Source organism: Hemiscyllium ocellatum, chromosome 15 (genome assembly GCF_020745735.1).
Source record: "Hemiscyllium ocellatum isolate sHemOce1 chromosome 15, sHemOce1.pat.X.cur, whole genome shotgun sequence".
NCBI classification, from domain to species: Eukaryota; Metazoa; Chordata; class Chondrichthyes; order Orectolobiformes; family Hemiscylliidae; genus Hemiscyllium; species Hemiscyllium ocellatum.
Genome location: NC_083415.1, coordinates 32,078,803 through 32,103,083, shown reverse-complemented (window position 1 = coordinate 32,103,083; position 24,281 = coordinate 32,078,803). Strand labels below are relative to the sequence as shown.

Genomic DNA, 24,281 nt, shown 5'->3' with positions numbered 1-24,281 from the left:
TTTAAATGGTCATTGGATAAACATATGAATGAGAATGGAATAGTATAGGATAGATAGGCTTCAGATTGGTTCAACAGGTCAGTACAATATCAAGGGCAGAAGGGCCTGTGCTGTACTGTTATGTTCTATGTTCTACCACCTTCTCAAGGGCAACTAGGGATGGACAATTAATGCTGGGCTAAACAGCGATGCCTACATCCCATGAGAACTTTTAAAAAATTCACAAAGCTATGTAATTTAAATGCTAGCATCCAGAACGAACATGAGATAAATATGGATAACAGATAAGCTGGTCAACAAACTCACAAAGCACATCAAATAGCAAATGTGGTCAAGACAGATTCCATAGATTTCTCAGCAAGCTCCCTTCCTCCCCCCAGACGTTAGTAACTCCATGGTTATCAAATCTCATGTAAAATTTACAAGAGATTCCAACTCTTCTCTTTCAGAGATATAGCTTTGGAGCTCCCTCCAAATCTGTTCCATCGTAGACTGGTTTCATGACTGCTCAGGTGCTTATGGTTCACTCTCCCTAATGGGACTGCACTCCCTTGGATTCTGGAAACTGCACTCCTGCACTTACTTCATGGGCACAATTCCAGTTTGTTCTCAGACAACTAACTTCTTCATCAAGTTGGCTCTGCCTCTGCATTTTTTTCCAAAATCATGTTCATCTGCACCAAGAAGTCTTGCCCTTGGGCTTCATTCGCACCATTCTCTGCTGCATTAAATTCTGAAGCCCCACAGATCTCTTTTTCTTCTGAGTCCTAGCCTCAGCACTTAGCTAAACCGACGGGCTCCTTGGAATTCTTCTGCATCCTTTTGTTCAGAGTTTGCTCAAGTAACTAGGTGAAAGCAAGGACTGCAGATGCTGGAGATCAGAGTCTAGATTAGTGGTGCTGGAAAAGCACAGCAGGTCATGCAGCATCCGATGAGCAGGAAAATTGACATTTCAAGCAGGAGCCCTTCATCAGGAATCCTTCCTGATGCCTTCCTGAAGAAGGGCTCCTGCCCAAAACTTCTATTTCCTGCTCTTTGGATGCTGCTTGACCTGCTGTGTTTTTCTACTCTAATCTTGACTTTGCTCAAGTAACACCCATTTCAGATGCAGCCTTTAATCCCTGCCCCAAAGTACCTGACTGATAGTAACCTGAAAAACGTTTCCTTCAAATGCCTTCATCTAACTAAATAAAATTGACAGTTCAGTAACCCTTGAATTGTTCTGAGCAACTTTTTGAAAACCTCAAAGCAAGCTCTTGTAGTTAATAAGACAGAATTGAACATAGCAACTGCTGGAACTCCCTTTTCCTTGAATGTTGCAATATTCTCAGATCATTAGTGCACACAACAGACATTGTGTTGAACATGCTCAACTGAGCCATCCAAAATCAGTTTCTCATTCATCACAAAGATTTACACTAATCTTATGCCTTTGAATTTAACTAATAACTTTACAAAGGGGACTTTTTGGAATGCCTTTGGAAGTCTCTACTACCAACGTAGGTTGTTAATTCCTCAAAGTTTGGTTAGATATGATGATATGTGAATCTATGATGACACTATCGATAGGTTATTGTGCAGATGATTTTTAAGCTTCCACCCGATAATTTAATCCATTATTTTACACAGAATGGAGGCAAGGATAATTACCATTTGCCCATGATTGTAACCCTTCTGGAATATGGACATTTGGCCTAACTCCAACCAAGTGATACCTCTCTAATATCGATTGACTCCTTCATAATGGCAGGCACGGCCTACCATTTCATTCCAGATTTCTATTAATGTCATAATACTGATTATAATTGTTTTTCTCACTTTTGAGCCAAGGTAACCTGTCTTTGGCTTTATCTCATTGATATCAACTTTGTGAATTTTACTTAAGTTAACTAATTGGAGTTCATGGTGAATACTTGTGGCTGGTCAAGCACTGAATACAGGGGTGGAATTTTGTAGCGGCCTCAGTGATGAGGACTATGGGAGATGTGGTTGAAAATTGGCCTACAAATGCAGTATGGCCCATCTTGACATCAGGAGCATTCTTTGCATCATAGCTTATAACGTTCACAAACAGCCTGGTGGCATTCCGGTGAGGCTGTGGCAAGTTGTTAAGTGACAGTGATTGTTGTTTGTTAAGCACCTGGTTAATAGCCCAATTTGCCTCATTAATGCTCAGCTTCCCATCTTGCCAATAAAACAATCTGTGTTAGAAAAACTCAACAAGTAAACCAGAGAGAATGTCTAATGGATTCAGCTTGCTGCTTGCTCTAACTGATCTCAAAGTTGGAAACCAGGCGTCAGCATCTTAAGACACATTCTGTGGGCATGAGCCACATGTACCCATGCCCTCAGAAGTGGCATTCAACATGATTCATCCTCTAAGAACCCTCCTGGTCTACTGACTGGACCCTTCTGCACTCCAAAGCTGTATTTTAGGGCTCAACCAACAACTATCATTGGAATGCTGCAGCAAGGATGCAGTGCACTCAGCAAATAGGCTCTCCAGCTGCTTTCAACAATCAACTAATAGTGGGTGGGGTATTTGCTATCTGCCTTCTGTTTCGGGTTTGCTTGTGAGCTTCTGGGGAGAAGTGCTATCCATTGCCCAAAAGTGCACATTGCCTGATTGAGGAAGCCAGCGTCAAGGAAGTGAAGGTGGTGGCGGTACAAAGTACTATGCCCCTATCTTTCCATCCAACACTTCCCTTCCATGATTCCCAGCTCACAACCCTTTTCTTGATCTCACGTCTTTAGTTGTGATCCTTCATTGACTCTGGGCCTCTGGTATGTGGATGAATGGCAGCTGTCACCACGTTCAGTGGCACTGATGTGAATGGAGAGCTTTCAAGCTATGGCTTCCTCCAAGTTCCTTAATCTTGAAAAGGTTCAATGCTGGCCACTGAACTAACTGATGTGCTCTTAATACAGTAAGCCTTTTCCAAAACAAAAGTAGGCATATGGGCCTTTGCTAATTCTCCAGAGACTCTTGATGCAATCATTAAATTCCACACTACAGGCGTTATGAAGGCTTTGGAGATGGTAGAGAAAATATACAAAAATGGCTTCAGAGATGATTGACTCCAGTTATCTGGATGCTTTAGAGAATCTGTGGTTGTTCTCCTTCAAGACAGGAAAGTTGATAGGAGATTTGAGAGAAGTATTAAAATCATGAGGGGTCTAGAGAAAGTAGATTGAGAGAAACTCCCATTAATAGAAAATGTCAAGAAACAGTGGAAGCTGATTTAAATTGAATGGCAAAAAATCCAACGGTGGCATCAGGGAAATGTTTTCCATGCAGCAAGTGTATACACAGACATGACAACAAATGTACACACAAATATGACAACTAGTGTACATCCAGACTTAGCAACAAATGTGTACACAGACAATACCTCCAGATAGCCTCCTTTTGTGCTAGAACTATTCAATGGTTGCATAAATGACCATTCTAAATATTTAACTGCCTCCACCTTGTCCTCAATTATGTTCTATTTGCATCCTTTGTAAATTTTATTCTTCTCTGTCTGCTTACTGAATAAAATGTTCCTATTATGTTTTACCACTGTTGCTATAATTCTTTCTGAAGCATATTTTTCATCCTATTAATCTTTTCAACTAAGTTCTGTATTTTCTTCTTTTTTTTCTGTGAAAGAACCCTTTCCTCATTCTCTCTGCATGAGTTGTGAAGAGAAGATCTTAGAAAGAAAATTGTTTAACACAAAAACTGATAGTACTCCACTCCATTAAAATACAGCCCATAGTTTATGTAATTTTATTCACATAATATTATAGAAGAAAAGCTTTTTCTTTGCAAGTAGTGATATAATTCGAAGTTACTCTAAGAAGAAAATGATTTGCAAGCATTAGGTTTCCATTCAAATCTCAAACCAAATCAAACTTGGTTACAACATCAAAAATAAATGATTTTTCAAGAACTGTTCTTCTCCTATTACTCTACTTCAGACCAAAATATATTGATCTTGATGGTGACAATCAACATATCCAAAGGAGAGGTCACATTCCCTTCCAAATTGTAGAAGATCCAATTTATAACTTATAAAATTATAAACTTGCCTTTTTTTCTTCTTTTTTTTAAACTGCATTTGAGCTTTGTTCAGAAATACTGTATGTACTGCTCTTGTTCTTAGATACATCTCCAAGTGAAGCCACCAACATGAATTCTTCTAACAACATTGGGATCAGCGCTCTGTGTGCAATTTGTGGTGATCGGGCTACAGGAAAGCATTATGGTGCATCCAGTTGTGATGGCTGCAAAGGGTTCTTCAGACGAAGTGTCCGAAAAAATCACATGTATTCCTGCAGGTAAAATTCTTCAAACTATTTCAGTAGTTTGAGTGATTTATTTCTTATGCACCACACAAAGGTCTTGCAGCAAATTGGTCAGTGTTCACTGGCACTATAGACTAATATTGAAGAATGACAAAATGCAAAGAAGAGGAACTTGGTTCTTGTTGACTAATGCGACCTGCAAAATAACATTATTTCTTAATCATCCCCGTACATAGATATAATGACATGAAGACAATACCCCAAATATAGCTTAACTTGACACATTGAAGTCAGCATAATCAAACATTTGGACTATTTGGTTAGGTTGTATTACTAAAATTAACAAATTAGCTAGAGAGAATTTCAGGCCCTCAATTTAAATTATTTCAGGATAATTATATTTGGCAGTATACATAACTCAACTCCAATTTGTTGTAACATGATTATCTGGTTACTGTGCTTGGGAGAAAGACAGAAGTAATGAAAAATAGCTTACTTTTAAAATAAGCAACAACTCACATAATGAATGGAAAATCCTTACAGGATGGAGTATGCGTTGGTACCAGGGAGTTGGGAAAGAAAGATGTTCTGGATTTTTTAATATATTTCCTTGTTCAGTCATGGGATGTGGGTGTCACAGACAGATTTATTATCCAACTTTCATTTTCTGATTCTTTCATGGACTTTGAATAAATATTGGGGCCTTGGGGTCTATAAGAATGGTGCTGGATGCCTTCTGCATCTGGCATAAATGTCAAAATATTCTGTCTGATGTTTGCAAAACTCCTTAATCTCTGAACTAAGGAGAGAAGGTTTGTTACAAAGTGCATTATTACTAGGCGCACTGATTCTCGCCATGATTCCTGCAATAGCCCTTCTCAAAGTCACAGCTAGAAGAACATGGGTAGCAGATGCTTTCAAATACTAACACCTCTACATTTTTCCCCAAGTCACAAACTATCCAGACTTGGACAAATACTCTGTGTTTTTTTCATTATTTTTGAGTTAAAAACCTGGCACTGTCTATTAAACAGCCTTGTGGAATCCCTAGGATAGCTCAGTTCCAACTTGTGCCAGTCCAGGATTGTAAATTATGAAAACAAAACACAGCAACGTTCTGGCTCGAATTGTCCTGAAAAGAATTGCCCAGTCCAAGATATTCAATGAGTTCAATGGAAAAGGATTTTTTGTTTTGTTTAGCTTCTGAGTTGGATGCCTGGTTATAGTGGAATGCTTCACCAGAAATTTGTAAAATTCAAATTCAAATTATTCCAAAAAGCTTTTTATTCCCCATACGAACAGAACAATACTCACGCCAATTCCATTACCTTAACTATTTTACACTACTAACTGGCAGGGTGCAAAGGTCAAAATGGATCCGAAATGAAGATTAAATCACAGGCCTATAAAAAATGTTCCCCTCAAGAAATTTCCATTCACTCAAATGTAAATTTTCTTGCTTAAGGTTAACTGTGCAAGACATCAATTAGCCTTTGAAGCAGTTACATTTTTCTGCCAAATGCAACATGATCTTAAGCAGACTTCAGTGTTTGAGGAATGGCTTGATTCAAGTTAAGGTTACTATTAGCACCTAGTGCCAGCCAAAGATGGCAACTTTGCTAAGAGTTTCCATTGATAAAACCTTTACGATATGTCTATGATATATAATAGTGGCTTATTTCAGCAACTAAATAGACTCTACCATAGCAATTAAGGACTTTTACAAAGATTAGTTTCAGTTTTAAGAGAGTTATGTCGACAAATTTCCTTCTTTGATCCACAGTCTGTTAATGATTAGCACTAATTATTACTCTATAACAATTTTGCTGCAGGGTAGTGAAATAAAGGTAGAACTCCATCTTCTTAGCAAGTAGTTTGTACAGTCAGAAATATGAAATTTCATTCAGAATCTCAGCCACAGAAATACACAAAAATACTCCACATTATTAAAATATAAAAGGGTATTAAACTGGTTTAACACAAAGACAAAGGAAATTCCACATCACTTCAAATTAAGACAATTCAGCATGATTTCATTTTCTTCTTTCTTGCATTTGTAATGTGTATCATTGTTAAACATGCTTATTTAAATACGGTACCATCTAGTTCAAATTATTATACCAATTATTATGCCAACTGATTTTCCATGAACAATACGAGATAGTTTTGTATGTCTGAACAGCAATTCATGTTTGCAATGGGAGATTCAACCTTTGATTTGAGCAGAATGCTGTAAAAGCTCATCACTGTAATTCAACAACAGTCGGGTTTGCAAGGCATCAGTGCTACATAGCTCACTGTTCATGTGCGCAGTCATTTTCCATATTTCATCATAATTATTAGTCTTTGGTGGCTATCCATCATGCACATAATAGCAATTAAAGCTTCAACAAATTAAATAATTGAATTTAATGCCTTCCGGATTCTGCAGAACCGTTGAGTAAAACAATTGAAACTACAGCAATGTAGGCCACTTTAGTAACTGACGGTTTCTTTCTCTGACTGCAATGAGAAGTAACTTTCCCCACAGCTGGGGAATTGCTGTGTTTTGCACTGAGTAACGTGAATACTTGTTCGACTGCAAGCACGCATTATTGAATTAATTTATTTTACATATTCCCCACAGAGGGTTCAGCAAAGAGCAACATAACAGAATACTCAATCTTGCCATACACGAGAGGGATCATCATGGAGTAGGTTAAAATTACCTTTTTGAAGTAGTCTACCTTCATTCTTTTCTTGTAGTTCAGTGAATATGTCCACTTTTTTCCTTTTTCAATAGTACTTCATTCAGTTTGTTGGTAATCATGTTTAAACGTTAACAACATCAGTCCATTCACCAACGTACATCACAACCAAGCTCCTTGCCTGTCAGAGATTCTGAGGAAGAGTCACCTGACCCAAAACGTTAACTCTGATTTATCCCCACAGAGGCTGCCAGACCTACTGAGCTTTTCCAGCAACTTCTGTTTTTGTTTTTGTCTTTGCCTGATAGATTGGATTCTTGATAGAAGCCATGATAAGGTAGGTTGAATATAAAAGGGTAAATTGTACTTCATGTGTGGAAAAAAAATAGACCCGAAGGGTTGAACGATTTATTAATCCATATTTTCTTTACCTGCCATACTATCCTCCTTGCCTACAAGTATGATCACATTAGAAAAGGTGTAATGCAGATTTACAAAGATGCTCCCAGCATTGTAAAGTTTTAGCTTTGAAATAGATTGGGTATGCTGGGGTTACTTCAGAAGACTGAAATCTAAGATGACTTAATAGAGGTAAGAAAATTGCGAGGGCCTGTAATAGCATGGATAAGACAAGCTTACTTCTCCAAGCAAAGATGTGAATAACTTGGTCAAGAACTTGTTGGTAGTAAGAGTTGAGGAGAAATACTTTCTCCCTGAAGCAGTAGGTGTCTAGAACTCATTAACTGAAAGAGTGGTAGTGGCAAAACCACTCATCACATTGAAGATGTATTTGGATATACACTTGAAGTGCCAGAGCCAAGCGAACCAAGAGTTGGAAAATGGGATTATGTTGGATGGTTCTCTTGTAACCAGTTCAGACATGAAGGGCTAAAATATGACATTTATTTAACTGCTTGCCAAGTTACAACAGTGACTAAAGTTTTGTGTATTCTCTCATGCCACAATCATGGTTGAATCAGTGTATGAATCTCAATTAAAATTAACATAATTAACTAAAAAAATTAAAGGCAGGTCTTGCAGACTTCCAGCCAGGTCTTACAAATGTTAAATATTTTGAAACAAAGCAAGGAAAGTGAAATTTGCTGTGGTTGTCTACATTACTGTTTTGTTAAAAGGGATTGTTGCTCACAGTAGCTTGTTAATGGGGAATGGATGAAAGGCAAAGGTCTAAAATATTAAATTTGAAACATGATTAGTTCTTTTTGAGTCTCAAGCATAAACCTTGGATTCTATGCAAAAGTTCCATCTTTCCTTTAAAGAATAACAATATTTCCATCAAATATAAAGAGCAAGTGGAGCCCTCTTATGGTGCAGTGGTAGTGTCCCTAACACTGGACAAAGAGGCTCAGGTTCTAATCCCACCTGTTCCAGAGGTGCATAGTAACATCAGTGAACAGGTCAATTAGAAAAATAGATGCAAAAAAAACAGAAAGTCCTGGAAGAACTCAGTAGATCTGGTAACATGTACGGAGAGAGAAATGGAGTTTTTATTCGAGTCCAGTATAACTCTTCTTCTGATTTAAAAGGAGGTGAAAAATGTTATGCTAGGGGGGAGGAGGAGCAAGTGGAACAGATAGTGAGCATGCCCAAAGCAAAAGACAAAAGCAGTGATAATAGTGGTAAAGGAGATTATAGAGATTTAAAATAGGTTTAAATGTTAATGGTAAAAAGGAGAAAATGGGTCTAATCCACTGCGAGCAAAGCCGACAAGACATATACAACACACAGCCAGGAAGGGTAAGGATGTGAGAAAAACAGAATACAAGGTCACATTCTGAAGTTGTGGAACTCAATATTGAGTCCTAGGGCATTTAAAGATTTAAAGTAGAAAATGAGGTAGTGTTCCTTGGACTTGCATTGAGCTTCAGTGAAACACTGTAGCAGGCCTAGGACAGATGTGTTGGCACAGGAGGCAAGGTGGTTCATTGAAATAGCAATCACTGGAAATGGAAGGTCAGGGCTATTGTTGCAGAGAGAGTGGAAGTGTTCCGTAAAGAGATCATCTTGTTTACATTTGGTTGCACTATGTAAAGAAGACCGCATTGTGAGAAACAAACTGGGAGGCTAGATTGAATGAAGTACGAGTAAAATACTGATTCACGTGGAAGCTGTGTTTAGGGCCTAAGACAATGAGGAGGGAGAAAATGAATGAGTAGGCATTACATCTTTTGTGATTGCATGGGACAGCACCATTGGGGGAAGTGATGAAGTGTTACAAGTGATGAAGGAGTGGACCAGGGTGACTTGGAGGGAACAGTTTCTGTGAAATGCCATCAGTGGAGGGGAAAGGAAGGTGCATTTGGTGTTGATACCCTGCTGGAGGTGGCAGATGTGGCAGAAGGGAATCTTTTAAATGCAGGGACTGGTGGGGTGGAAAGAAGGATAAAGGGAACTCAATCATTTTCGGGCAGGGATGGGAAGGAGTGAGGGTAGAAGTCTGGGAAATAAGTTGGACCTGGTTGCGAGTTCTGTTAACCAATGTGGGGAAGGATTGTCATTGAAGAAAAAGGGGACATGGCAGAGGCACTCGAGTGAGAGATGGTATCATCAGAATAGATAAGATGGAGAAACTGGGAAAATGGAATGGTGTCCTTGCAGGACGCAGAGTGTGAGACACATAGTTGGGGCAGTTGTGGGAGTCAGTGAGTTTGTAGTAGAGTAACTGATACTTATATCAATTTTGTCAAGAAAGTAGCTTACACCTTCCTATTTAAGAACTATGAGTATAGACAGAAAAACTTTCAAATGGAAAACTTGTTCTGTAATTTACAGGAATGATTAAATCAGAAAGTAAGAATTCTTTTAGTTGAAAGATTTTAGTTTATTTCCATTCGAAATGTAATTTATTTGGGAAAGAATTAAACTTTTAACTTGTAATGAACAAACACCACAAATAACATGGTATATTTAATCTCTCAGCAGAGGTTCAGTGCTGAAGTTCTAACAAAGAACTGAGAATCCCACTGTGTCTCGCACAGCAAAATATTTCAAAGACAATTATGGAGCTATAATTCACATCTTTGTAACCTTAGTGAGACAATAAATTAGATTAATAGATAGCAAAATGCTGCCTCTTCTCACATGCACTCTCCCATCCTCCACCCCATGTCACTCTGACCTACCTTTCCATTCTGTGCTGATAAAAATGTTAGCGGACACTTGTTTCAATGTCAGATTCTTATATTTATAACATGCTGAAGTGGAGAAATACACAAGCTGAAGGTGTATGTGTTTAACTGTAAAAAGTGTTTGAAGTCTCTCACTTCATCTATAAATACACTGTACTAACAATGTAACCTTTTTGTGCTCTCTTCAAGGTTTAACAGACAATGCATTGTAGATAAGGACAAACGAAACCAATGTAGATACTGCAGATTAAAAAAGTGCTTCAGAGCAGGAATGAAAAAGGAAGGTAAGAAACTCGAGTATAAATGTAGAACAGGCTACATTGGCAATGGAGTCTTTACATCATATAGAAATGCTCTTGTGCTGGAAAGACATAACCAAATCCCAGATGAAATACTTTGGTGAGTCTTATTCCAAATAAGAACAGAATCTGCAGCATTTATGTAAGCTTGGGTTCTGGTTACTTCACATTCATTGGAACAATGGAAGAATGCTCCATTACATCACATAATACTATTTGTTTGAGAAAAATGAAGAGCAGAACAAACATTCTCACAGGAATTGTACTACTGCTTGAGATTAAGGATTTATGTTGAATTTGCATCTGCAGCAAGACAGAAACATGGAGTTGGCAAATTTCTACTAAACTTGTTGCACAGCCTACAGGACCATACAATTATGCATTTCAGTGGAGTTGCAGCTATAGGTTCAGCTAGTCTCAAGTAAAGGCACTAATGCAATAGTTGGATTAACATGGCATTGGAGAGACTCTGAGACCAGATGGAAATGGAGTCCAAAGTCTAGATTCCTACTCTTATTCTCAGGGTTTCCAGTATTCACCAAGGCCTTTTAAAGGTGTGCTCTGGTTCAGGTCACAACCTCACACCGTATATTCCTGAGCTGGCTGGTTCCATTGTCCTGCTCCTACATGATTTTCATGGAGTTGTGTCAACCTTTCAAAGAGTTGTCATTTGCAGCATCTTAAAGTTTTTTGTGAAGTGTAAAAGGTCCTCCTCATGTCCTCCTTAGCTTGTTTCATTTTATTAACTTTTGCCCAGGCACCTATTCGATTTCCATTTGAGCCCCAAAGAAAATGTTATTTAATTGACTTCTCTGGCTTTCTGATCTTTTCTGCCAACTGTACAGATTATTTACAAAAAAATAAAGAAGTTTCATGTATTATAATTTCCACAGTTGACAATTTAAAAAAGTCTAGTTGATTAGCTATATAATTGGCCTGGAATATAAGGAATGTATTTAGCCATAGTGAAAATTAATGAAAGAATGATTTTCAAAGGTTTTCCCTACATGCCCCACTGTTCCTATAGTTCACTGATTCTATACAGAGTACAGTTGATGAGTGGAGGTGCCATAGCTTAGCATTAATGTTATGAGGAGGCATAGGGGTGGATAGGAATACCAACTTGGGGACATGAAGTGTCATAGAGAGAGTGTTGGGGTGCTTAACTTAGCACAGGGACATAGGCAATATGTGAGGAATAAAGGAGTGAAGGCTAAAGCAAAGTAGCTAACTTTAATCATATAAATAAGGGATATTTTTCCACTGTGGTTACTGACTAGCCTTGGAACCAGGCTCATCTACTGGCTCAGAACGTACCCTCTCATGGACAAAATGCATCTTGAGGAGGCCAGACACTGGACACACAGGGCAAAAAGGCAAAAGTGATCCTGGAAAGTCTGAGTAGGTTTATCACCTTTGGGCTAACTTCTAGTTATAGCTGGGGTGAAGTCCAAGACATTGACTTGGGCATTTTAAACAGACCACCTTTGCACCTGGCAGACCATATAGCTGCCTTCAAACACTTTTGCAAGTCAGCCTGCCTGACTACAGCCTGCTCTGACCCCATTTATGTAAATCCCCTCCTTGTCGGCACTTTCCCTTGAAGCGACTGGATCAAGTTAGAATTTTCTTGGCTCTTGCTACCTGCCTGAGGAGGATGAACATTCAGGTCAATATTCCAGATTGGGAATTAGATGAATGTGTGAAAGAAAAGTAGAGCTGTTTGGAAAGTGCTGGGCTGTGCAACTCCTTGAATAGCTATACCAAAGAGGTGACATAAGCAAAACAGGCTGAATGGCTTCCTTCTGTATGCAGTACTGTATAGTTCAATGCCACATACCGACAAAAACCTGATTCCAGTAGCCAACACAGTTGCAATCATACATTAATGGAATGGGACCTTTTTTTCTGTTTATTTAGGTTTTATGTAATTCTTTAACATGAACTGGATAGTAGCAAGAAAAATGTTTCAAGAAAATCAAGAATCTAAATACTGCCAAGACCCAGACTTCAGTTTTCAAGAGGTCTTGATATAGATGACCACTTCTCTGGCCAGAAATAATCAGGACCCACTCTCAAGAAATGGACAATAAGAGCTTGTAATGTGCAGCTCAAACACGATTTAAAAGAAGTACTTAGGGAAACAAGTATGGCAACCATTTTATCTAAATTAGTTTGTAAGCTTTAAAGATTTCTTTAACTTGAACTCGTCACTCGGAGTTTGTTTAAATTTTCCAATTGTAAAATAAATTACTTTATTGACTTCTCTCCCTTTACAACATTTTCTTTTAAAGTGACACAGTTGGGCCATTATCAGTTTCTTCTCTGCCAGGTTTCCCACCCTTCCAAATACTACGCTGCTTTTAAGCAGCACACTGACAGTTCACCATGCCCAGTCAGATAAGACCCAAACAAAAATATGATTCGGATCTTCGAATGAGATTATTGGAATCTACTTTGCTAATTGCTAATGTAAACTAGACACAAAAATATGCAAGACTTATGATATTTGACAACTTTTGTGTTTTTCAAACTTATAGAGGTTTATAAACTAATGAGGGCCATGGGTAGTATAAATAGACAAGGTCTTTTCCCTGGGATGGGTAAGTCCAGAACTATTGCCTTAGGTTTAGGGCGAGAGGGGAAAAATTTAAAAGGGATCTATGGGGCAACCTTTCCACACAGCGGGTGGTGTGTATATGAAGTGAGCTGCCAGAGGAAGCGATAGAGGCTGGTACAATAGCAACATTTAAAAGGCATCTGTATGGGTATACGAATAGGAAGGGTTTAGAGGGATATGGCCCAAGTACTGGTAAATGGGACTAGATTAGTTTAGGATGTCTGGTCAGCATGAATGAATAGGATCGAAGGGTCCATTCCCTTACTGTACATCTCTGTGACTATATGACTCTATATAAATAAGTAACAAATCCAAATGTGTACTGAATGGTAATCCAAAGCACTCTATATTCAACAAGAACATTAAAGATAATCCATCCCATCTGTACATCTTCCTACCCACCTATTCGTTCCACCCTCTCCTCTGACTATCACCTTTATCCCCACCTCCATCCACCTATTGCAGTCTCAGCTACCTTGCCCCCAGCCCTACCCCCCTCCCATTTATCTCTTCACCGCCAATTCCTGATGAAGGGCTTTTGCCCGAAACATCAATTTTCCTGCTCCTTGGACGCTGCCTGACTTGCTGTGCTTTTCCAGCACCACACTCTTGACTCTAATCTCCAGCATCTGCAGTCCTCACTTTCACCTAGTAAGGATATCCTGGCTAGCAGAAGGATTGCATGTACAACAGTCCCATTGATCAGCTGTTATTGTCACTAACTTGAAATAAAGAAAATATATTTAAACTAGTCCAATAAATCTCCAACTGCAAAAAGGTTTTTTAAATAACCTTCTACTTCATACAGCTTGAGTTCAAACTAATCACAGAAATTATGCAAAAAGATATCTTGAATTTTCTCAGGCTTAAGAAAGCCAGAGCTCAAGAAGTACTGTGAGTAGAAAGAATAGTTGGAAAAAATTAAAACTGAACTTTGATTCTGGATTTAAAAAGAGCATTTTTAAAAAATATCTGGAGTCCTCAACTTCAGAAGTGATTATTTCACATGTCCCAGCCAGAAATTATCTTCCTCACTTCACTAACCTAGAGAAGACATCCAGGAGTATACAATGTTGCCACTGTATGATAAAAGGGATAATGGTGAATTGGCAATCCATTTTATATTTCTCTTGATTTATGTAATCATTGACTTCAATACAAGCATTAGAATTAGCATTAGTATCTAAGGTTACAGAAAGAAAAATGATTGAATGGTCTCATTCCTGATTAGCAACAGTAGCTCTAAATTACCTTCATGGTGAAAAACATCTCCCATCAATTTTGCTAGCACATGCAGAATAGATAATGATGGAATGTATCAGAAAGCAGCTTGTGTGTCCATGAAATTATGATCCTGTAAGGAGTTAATATGTATAAAGTAAAGGAATGTAAATTAAATTCAGAGAAGGAGGCTAACAGGAATAATTAAGAAGCATTTAGTCTGAGGCTTGGTTCTTTCACAAACCATACTTATCACAAGACCATAAGATACAGGAGCGGATTTAGATCATTTGGCCCATTAGTCTTCTCTGCCATTCGAGCATGGCTGCTATTTTTCTGAAACTCACTCTCCTGACTTCTCTGCATATCCCTTTATCCCCTTCATCATCAAGAACCTAGCCAGTCTGTCTTAAATGCACTTAATGACTTGACCTCCACAGCCTTCAGTGACAATGAGTTGCACAGTTTCACCACCTTCTGGTTGAAGAAATTCCTCTGCAGATCAGTTCTAAAGGGCTGTCCCTTAACTCTGAGGTCCGAGTCTCTCCTACTGGTGGAAACAACTCCTTCATATCCACTCTATCGATGTCTCTCAATATTCTATAAGTTTCAATGAGATTTCCCTTCATCCTTGTAAACTCCATTGAGTACAGACCCAGAGGCCACAACCACTCTTCACATGACAAGCCTTTCTTCCCCAGTATTATTATTGCAAACCTCCTCTGGGCTACCTCCAAGGCCGATGCATCCTTCCCGAGATATAGGGCCCAAAGATGCTAGTAATATTCCAAATGTGGTCTAACCAGAGCCTTGTACAGCCTTAGCTGTTCGTCCCTGCTCATTTTCAAGCTATCGCAGAATGAATGCTAACATTCCTTCCTAACTGCCATCTGAACCTGCATGTTAACCTTAGAGAATCCTGAACTAGGTATCTTAAGTCATGGTCTTTATCCCACTTATTATATAACTGGAGAGCAGAAATTCTGTATAAATCCTTTCTGACCAACGTTTTTGGTCTTGTTACCTCAATTTCTGGCATAGATTTAATGGGCTAAAATGTACCATTTTGTATTGGAATGACTCCAAGACCATGTACAACAGAATCTGTCTATTATGCATAACCAATCGATAAATGTTACGCCACATCACCTCAGCTCCATTTTTGAAGTACTAATTAATTTTACTTGGAATTTGACTCATATTTCTGTGGGTGAGGACAAAATTTAAATTGGACTTCTGGTAAATAGTTTAAAACATGTGCTGTTTGGCTCACAATACCAATCAAATTGGCTGTTTATGTTTACCTTTTAGTAATTTCAATAGCTGGATCACTGAGCCAAGATCTCCAAATGTTCAATTGAATAAAAATTAGTTAGATGATGGTTACTAGTTTAACCATTGGTAACAGGTGAGACACTTTTAAGTTGTTACCAGAATGACCTCCTCCTCTGTTGTGTCTATGTAGTTCAGTATGCGTTGCTAAAGATCATTTGTGTACCTGTACACAGATGCTTCTCTTTAAAGCAATGCCTAGTGCTAACTTTTAAACATGTCCAACTCCTTTCAATCTTTTGCCAATATTTGCTAAATTCAACCTAACTTAAATACAGATAAATTGTGAAATATGTTGGTCTATGAAGAAAACTAAATACTTTATCATTAGTGGTTGTATCTTTCCCATAAACAAAATATTTTTATTATTGTCACTTCTAACCAAGGTCATGAAATGAACATATTTTGCTATAGTTGTAACCATGCACACACACATACATCAATGTATACACAAACATTTAAAATACATCAGCCTTTCAAATTGAACTCCGTCTTCTATCCAATTTTCAGGTTGTCAACAAAAAAACTTCATCAGTTTTGATTATCTCTATGGATTGTGCAATATTTCACCTGAACTTTATTGACCTTAGCTCTTGCTCTTTGAATGATTCCTGACCTCCATGCAGTACTCAGTCTTTGATCTTCCCAAAAAGCTCAGATAACTCCTCTCTGACCTAAAAGTTGACTGCCTTATCCATCACAACATCTCTAACCTTTCTACCAGATTCCTCTTGTTGTTAATGTTATAACAACTTTGCTTTCATGGTATCCAAAGTGAAAAATGACATGATCCCTTCATCCAAGCTCCCCCATTTCCAATTCACATTTTTTCTGTCTCATCCACTTTCTATGATCTATGCTGTACCCATTTCTTCATCGACACAGGCTCCCTCTACAATCACTCCAATGCTACAAAATGCTCCCTGATATTACCAACTACATAGGAAGACCACCACTTCCAAGTTCCCCTTCAGCTGCAGACCATCTTTACTGGTAGATATATCGACAAATCTTCACTAATGCTGAGGCAAAAGCCTGGAATTTTCCCTGCCTAACAGCACTGTTGATGTATCTACTGAAATAATCCCATAGAGGCCAGTATCCCATCGCCAAGACACTCTTTATTTACATGTGGAGAGTCCTTGACACTGACTCAGCTCCATCAGATTTAGCTCTCAGAGTGAACAGGATGTCTGACACTCCTATTTTCACCTGTCTGCCAGGGTTCTCTGATTGGACCAGATTAACAGTCCCAATTAGGGAACTCATACTCTATGAGGTTCATCTGACTGACCCCATTACAGTCATTACACCTTGGCCAGTTGAACTGCTGTGGATTCAAAATAATTTACCACCAATTTCTCAAGAGCTACAAGATGCTGGGTGGCAGATGTTGACCCAGCTAGTAATGCCCAGACATCCTATGAAATAATTCTTTAAAAAAATTAATCAATATTGATTCCATCACAACTGATTTCTGCTAAGTTTAAATGCATTGAACTTTAATGTACTGATCAACTTGAACAAGTATCCTTCCAGAAATCTGGTCTATGACTAAAACATTTTATTTTTTTCTATGAAGCATTGCTCACTGCGGACACAAATATCTTCTCAACTGCTGGACGCTTTAACTTTTCCAATGGTCTCCTCATTATGCTCTTCAGCTTAAGGATTCCTAATCTATAATTTTCTCAAGCTTTAGCAGCCTGTGTCCTCACTTTATGCCTATACATTCAACATTCTCCCTGTGTCTGTGTGGGTTTTCTCCAGATGCTCCAGTTTCCTCCCACAGTCCAAAGACTTGCAGGTTAGGTGGCTTGGCTATGGGAAACGCAGGGACTGAGTGGGATGCTCTCTGGAGAGTTGGTGTGAACTCAATGGGGCAAATGGCCTACTTCCAAAAGTGTAGGGATTCTATGATTCTAACCTGTTTTACCACCTTAAGGCATCTGTGGACAACCATCCCAAGATCACTCTGTTTCTTTGAGCATCCTAGTGTCTTGCCATTCACTGAGTATTTCCTTGTCTTGCTCCGTCTTCCAAAGTACATCACCTCACATTTATCTGAATTAAATTTCATCTGCCATTGATTTGCCCATCTTGCTAATTTCTTCTACTCATCTGGACTGTCAACCTCTTCACTGTCAACCACCCAGCCAATTTTTGTGTCATCTGGAAAATTACTTATCATCTGACCCCCCGCACATTCTAATCTACATCAGTTATGAATATTACAAACAATAAGCGACACAGTACTGATCCCTGAGGAAATACCACTCTACACAGGGCTCCAGTCATGCAAACAGCTTTCTGCCCCTATCATGAAGCCAATTTTGAATCCAACTTGCAAAGTTCCCATGGATCACATGTGTGTTTTTATTCTTTATAAGGGAACTTGTCAAAGGCCTTGCTGAAATTCATATAAACTACATCAATTACCCTATTCTCATCCAAACACTTGGTCACCTCCTCAAACGTCCCACCAGAGTTGTTAGGCATGACAAAGTCTCTCTGACAAAGTTATGCTGACAATCCCTGGCCAAATTGGTCTTGGTAACTGCAGATTAATTTTCTCTTTCACTATTTTCTCCAATAGTTCCCTGGTCTATCCCCATCCCATTTCTTGGAAAGTGAAACTATATCAGCTGTTCTGAAGTCCTTTGGCATTTTCCCTATGCCAGAGATGATTTAAAGATTTGTGTCAGGGCTCCCATAATTTCCTCTTTCAGCTCCCACAGCAGCCCAGGATCTCTTTTTTTATCTACTTTTATCTAAATGCACAAAACTTCCAATGCTTCCTGGCTTCTTGTATCAATCCGCTCAATAACTTCACAGTCCATCTTCTTGAATTCTATCCTTGCACCCTCCATTTCCAGAATTGATTGGTCTATATATAAAATTATACAAGGGAAATGGCGGATACCTATGAATGATGTTATTTTGTTTGTAATTGTGTTTCACTAACAATACAGGAACTTGTCTAGTAGGAGAGAGAGAATTGTGAGTGTGCCACTTCCCACTTAATGGAGAAATTGGAATTGTTGAATATGTTAATCAGGAATCTAATGTCTGTTTACAGTCTAGAACGCATTCCAAAAATGAATTTGCAGTCAGTGCATGCAAGTATTAGACCAAGACAAGTCTACTTGTAGCCTAATTCACAACCCTCAAATAAATTGTTTGAAAGGGTTTTTGAGAAGTGGTTTATTTTTAAAATGCATTCCATGATTCGGAGCCAAGAGCACCAATATTCTTTTCCGTACCTTAAACCTCTGCTGAACCTTGATCTGGTTCCTGTTGCAATTGCATCCGAGAGCACTCATTCCCCAGCTAGCACCACACTCATTACAATCTCACCTACAAGCCATGTGAGCACATGAAATGTGGATCTGTAGCTAGCAGACTTTGATAAAATGACTTTTACAGTCTTTCTTGCATCCGGTTTCTACAAACCTTTCAGCTGCAAATCAATTTCTACACCTTTGTATTATTGTATCCCCTAGTCCAGCAGAAGCTAAAGAAATGAAAGTAAGACATCCCCAGTGTCTGTTGGAATCTTTTCCGAAATCTGTTAATATTAAATAGACTTTACTTGAGGTCCATGACCAGTTCGTGCTGAGCAAACATTCAAAAAGCAGCATTGTGTGACTGAACACAGTGTCTCCACTGATAAACCAATGCATAACCTTGAGAACTGCTTTTATGACAGTTGACTGCACTCCTATGTTTTTCTCATAAAAGTTATTCATTGTATCCAACTGATTACATTTTATACACATTATAGAGATGTATAACAATTCTGTATTTTGCGATTGATGTGTCATTAACCAATGCTATTTGTAAATACTCAAAATATTTTATAGTGCATACTATATGCCTCACTAATAACCTAGCTGTAACCTGACTAAAGGGCCCAAATTATACAAGAGAAAATTTAAATAATTCATCGCTGTCATCTGAAGCCCAGTTTAAGTAGGTATTTTATGTAGATTTTCTACACAAATGTTCATATGCCATTTGTCACTTTCATTTTTTTTCCGTTGCCAGCAATACCCATAATGGTGCCAATTATTCCTTTATCCGACAACACTGCTCAAATTACAGCCTGCATGCACCAGTGTTACAGATTTTCTAATGATCATTCAAAGTCTATTATTGCAAAATCTTGTGGCTTGTGTATATTTAATGCCTGAAAGTTTTTACACGTTAATGAATAAGATTGTGAGGAATTTCCACGACTGAGGGTTTAGAGCTCAGCCAAAAAGCTTCCTGAAAGAAATGTCCTTTTTAAAAGCATTTGTTATTGTGAGCATAACCAATGTAAAATATAACGTAAACAATGGCAGCAGGTTTGAATCACATTTAACCAATACATTCCTGAAAGATTTCCATTATTTATCTTTTTTTAAATTGAAACTTTGTATCCTCTCCCAGAATTCTGCTAATAGTCCTCTTGGAAATTATGAGTGAGAAATTGGGCTTATTTGTCCCTGTTAAGGATGCCATGGGAGCTCCAAATGCTGTTCATTGCATGTGTGCACACTTGTGGAAAAGAGCCATGCTGGATTCCATATTGGTGCAAGCGTTAAACTTCTGTTCAATAAATCTGCCTGGAATATCACAACAGGTCAATCAAGATCTCAATAAAGGTGCAACATTGATTGGCCCCTACAGTGCCATTTTGGACCTCAATTTTCCAGCCAACGCTGGGTCATATTTTCATCATCAAGTGGAAAGTTCGACTTGGGAAATCAGCAGACCTAGTTCCATGGAAAAACAACCAATATGCAGATTGAGCCCAATAGCTCTGGAGACAATTTTAAGATTACCATGGAGGCAGGAGAGTGCCAGTGTGGGCTGGTTAGAAAGCCCAGCTTGGTTCACTGAGGTTTTGTGTCATTCAGACCAGCTAGTACTCACCCTCAATGCCTTAACATACCCCATACTACCTCATACCTACAAGTCATCTCCATATCTCCATGATCCTCCATGACTTCCCCACCCATCATCCCACCTCCATAGCTACCTTCCTAGTATCCAGACCTCAGGAGTCATGTAGAAATGAAAAAAGTGAACCTTTAACAATCTAAGAAAGCTTTCATTCATGCACATTTGATACTGAAAATGCTCATTCATGAAATGTGTTCAAAGGTTTTAAATCACCTCAAGGAATCAATCAGTTATCAAAATAAACTCTGGTTTGCCACACCAAAATCAGCTAATCCTTGAATAGTTTTTTTTTGGCATTGTTAATTAAAATCTGAATTCACACTCCATTCACATAAATTAATGTCAAGATTTTGAAACTCACCTAAGCATTCATAGAGTGTTCAGCTGAAATAATAGTCAAATTGAAGTTTCAGGCAGGAACCCTTCATCAGGAAAGATGAAGGGCAGATGAAGGGCTCCTGCCCAAAACATCAAATTTCCTGTTCTTCAGATGCTGCCTGACCTGCTGTGCTTTTCCAGCACCACTCTAATCTTGATTCTGAATTCCAGTATCTGCAGTCCTCACTTTTGCCTCAGCTGAAATAATAACCCATGTAAAATATTAGCAATTAAATTTATTGAAATTGCAGGAAAAAATGGTAGTGAGTTGTTCCAAATTCCACTAAGTGCCTGTCAATTGATATATTTCAGCAATGGGCCATCGTTTATTTGAATCAAAGAGCACAAAAACAGACCATTCAGTCCAACCAGTCCAGGCTATGCCTACAGTTGTCACTTCCTTGTTATTGCTAAAGAGTTAGGGATTAAGCAAGTTTAGATCATAACAACTTCAGCAAGATAGATTACTCTTATTTCCTAAATTTGTGACTTCCACAATAAGGCTCTTTGAACAGCAGAAACTGTGTCTGTTTAAACTCAGCACTAATCTTAAATGCTGAATTTGAATGTATTGTCTGTGTATTTAAGGCTGCTCTCCTTCCCACAGCCAGAATAATTCACAGCTGCTGAAATGGGAGAGCAACACCTGCAAATGGATCCTGTGCACCGTTGAAAAAATTTATTGGAATTGGATAACTCTAAAGTCTAGCTCATTTCGTCTCTTTACCTCATGTAGCTAGAAGCACTTTCAACAACATGTACAACCCCCAATCCCCTCCAACCAGCACTATTTACAGGAATCATCTAATCTATTAGATTAGATTCCCTACAGTATGGAAACAGGCCCTTCGGCCCAACAAATCCACACCGATCCTCCGAAGAGTAACCCACCCAGACCCGTTTCCCTCTGACTAATGCATCTAACACTATGGGAAATGTAGCATGGCCAATTCACTTGACCTGCACATCTTTCGACTGAGGGAGAAAACCGGAGCACCCGGAGGAAACCCACGCAGTCACAGGGAGAATGTGCAAACTCCAAACAGACAGTCACCCATGGCTGGAATCGAACCTGGGACCCTGGTGCTGTGAGGCAGCAGTGCTAGCCACCGTACCGCCCCTATTAGTTGATTATTTCTAGCTACTGCTACAAATCTACAAATGTTTGGTGCTTTTTGTAATAGTTTCATGTTTCAAAAATCAACAGAAAGAGCAAAGAGTGCCAGAGGACTTTTTATGGGCACTTAGGCTTCGACAAAAATCAGTTGCTCATGGGCGCACTAGTAAGCATTCCCTATGGAACACAGCATTACTTAGAGAATGAACAGAGACCATGCAAAAAAAGTACACGCTGCTGAACAGAGAGGAGAAGGAAAGGAGAAGGGGTCTCAGCAAGGAAATATATCCACTCAGGTTGTTCGAGGAGCAATTCTATGCCTGAACCTCAGTAAGGAACAATGCTTGAGATTTCATTGCCTCAGTAATCACTAAAATTTATCACTTGCGATAGTTACAACTGAAACACCAGATCAAGGCAACGACTGTATTGCCATTGTTAATGGTGCTGATTGTGTGACAGACTTGTATGTCTCGAGTGCTATCCAGGCTGAAGCCAGAGGTATTTCCAGAATACTGCAGTATTCCATCTGCTGATGCATATGGGAGTTGTTGATGTTCCCTACTGTAAGAGAGCTAGCCACTTTTCTTTTGTGAGAAATAAGATGTTGCACACCTTCTATTGATTACAGGATTTTCCATGTTACAGTACCATCAACTGTATAGAATTCACTTAGAAAGGGTCCCATATCAACTCTACCTGAAACCTAAACTGAAAGGTTAGGTTAGGTTAGGTTAATAATTAATCTAAACTCTTCTTTAGTGTCTAAACCCTGTGTAACCATAGGTTGGGAATCATGCAAGTTAATGCTTGGCAACTTGATAGACATCATGCACCACATTCATCAAGTTTGCTTTTGCGGTTGTCCAATTCATCTTCCAAACAATTTTGGGTGGTTACACGTGGCACTAATAGCCACAAACATCACATCTCAAATGGGAAGAAACTGGATGGTCTGAATTTTCCTCTGTATACCCAGTCCAAGTTGGATAGGATAGCAGCAGATACAATATGAGTATGAAGCACAAGATTTACTGCCACTTTTCTGGCCAAATGTTAGTTTCCATCCACTAGTCCCTGCAAGTGCTGGCTGCACTTTGCCCCTTCATGCAAATGACAGCACAGTCTAGGTTCTCAACCCATTTACTTCCTTTCTGCATTTCTTAATGCTGCTTCTCTACGCTCCTGTCAATAATTGCCAAGAGATCGTTGCAAAAATCTTAAAGATTTTTGATGAGGGTTGCAAGTTATCCAGACTCTGTTTCAGCTTGAACATTTATACTCTGAAAATCTCTATCAGAGCCAAGATCTTTCATAAACTATTTGTTTCTGCAGTTATCAGGCACCTCTAAGTGACATTCTATCCCCGCTTAAGCAATATTTCTGTACAAATTTCCTTCAAAGCCAACTGCAGGCCCCCACTTACTGGTAGGATTTCATCAGAACCCCTGGGCAGGCAGCACTGTTGATAGTGTTGAGAATAGATGAAAAATACATTTTTATCCTGTTGGAACAGGTAAAGGGATATTTAATCTCAAAAATTATTGATGAAAACTTTAAGGTTAGGCAGTATATGTAATTTGACGCTAATACGGAGCTGCCAATTTTCTAGTCATATCCGAGGACAATATTACTTCATAAACTTTGAGATCACTCATTAAGCATTTATATGAATGACCAAAGATTTCTGTCCACTTTGTGATTAAATGATATTCAACCTCAGGCTTTTCATCATATATTATAAACCATGGGCAGATCATATAAAATATACTCTACAACCCAGTATCACCTAGTATGAGGATAGAAATATTCTGAAATATTTAACAGTCAAAATATTTATTTAATCTTTAATATGTTGTTCAACTTGATCATATTTAGACATACAATAATATACACATGACTTCAAATGCCAAACATTTTGATTTTTAAATCTAAACTTCAACATGTTTAATTTTCCCAGACAATATTATTTAAAATGTACACCTATAAAGTACAAGTGCCTTGAATGTTATCATCTTCATTCTAGCTGTGCAGAATGAAAGAGACAGGATAAGTACGAGACGGTCCAGCTATGAGGACAGCAGTTTGCCTTCAATTAATGCACTCATACAAGCAGAGGTTCTTTCTCGTCAGGTACCGTAATCTTAGCTTATCTAACTGTTAATTTATCAAATAAGTATCTTTTCCTATGAATTATTGTTGATACCTATGAAAAGAAAGCAATGTATATGTTTATAG

The 24,281-nt window shown here is 38.6% G+C and overlaps 1 protein-coding gene across 2 annotated transcripts in view; it reads left to right on the top strand.

Moving 5' to 3' along the window:
- Nucleotides 1–24,281, top strand: part of hnf4a (hepatocyte nuclear factor 4, alpha) — a 63,933-nt gene that overhangs the window by 19,196 nt on the left and 20,456 nt on the right. For both annotated transcript variants that reach the window (XM_060836025.1, XM_060836024.1), the window contains exons 2-4: nt 4,149–4,323; nt 10,316–10,410; nt 24,070–24,176. In XM_060836025.1, coding sequence (XP_060692008.1) covers nt 4,149–4,323; nt 10,316–10,410; nt 24,070–24,176 — 377 coding nt within the window. The remainder of the gene's footprint in view (nt 1–4,148; nt 4,324–10,315; nt 10,411–24,069; nt 24,177–24,281) is intronic.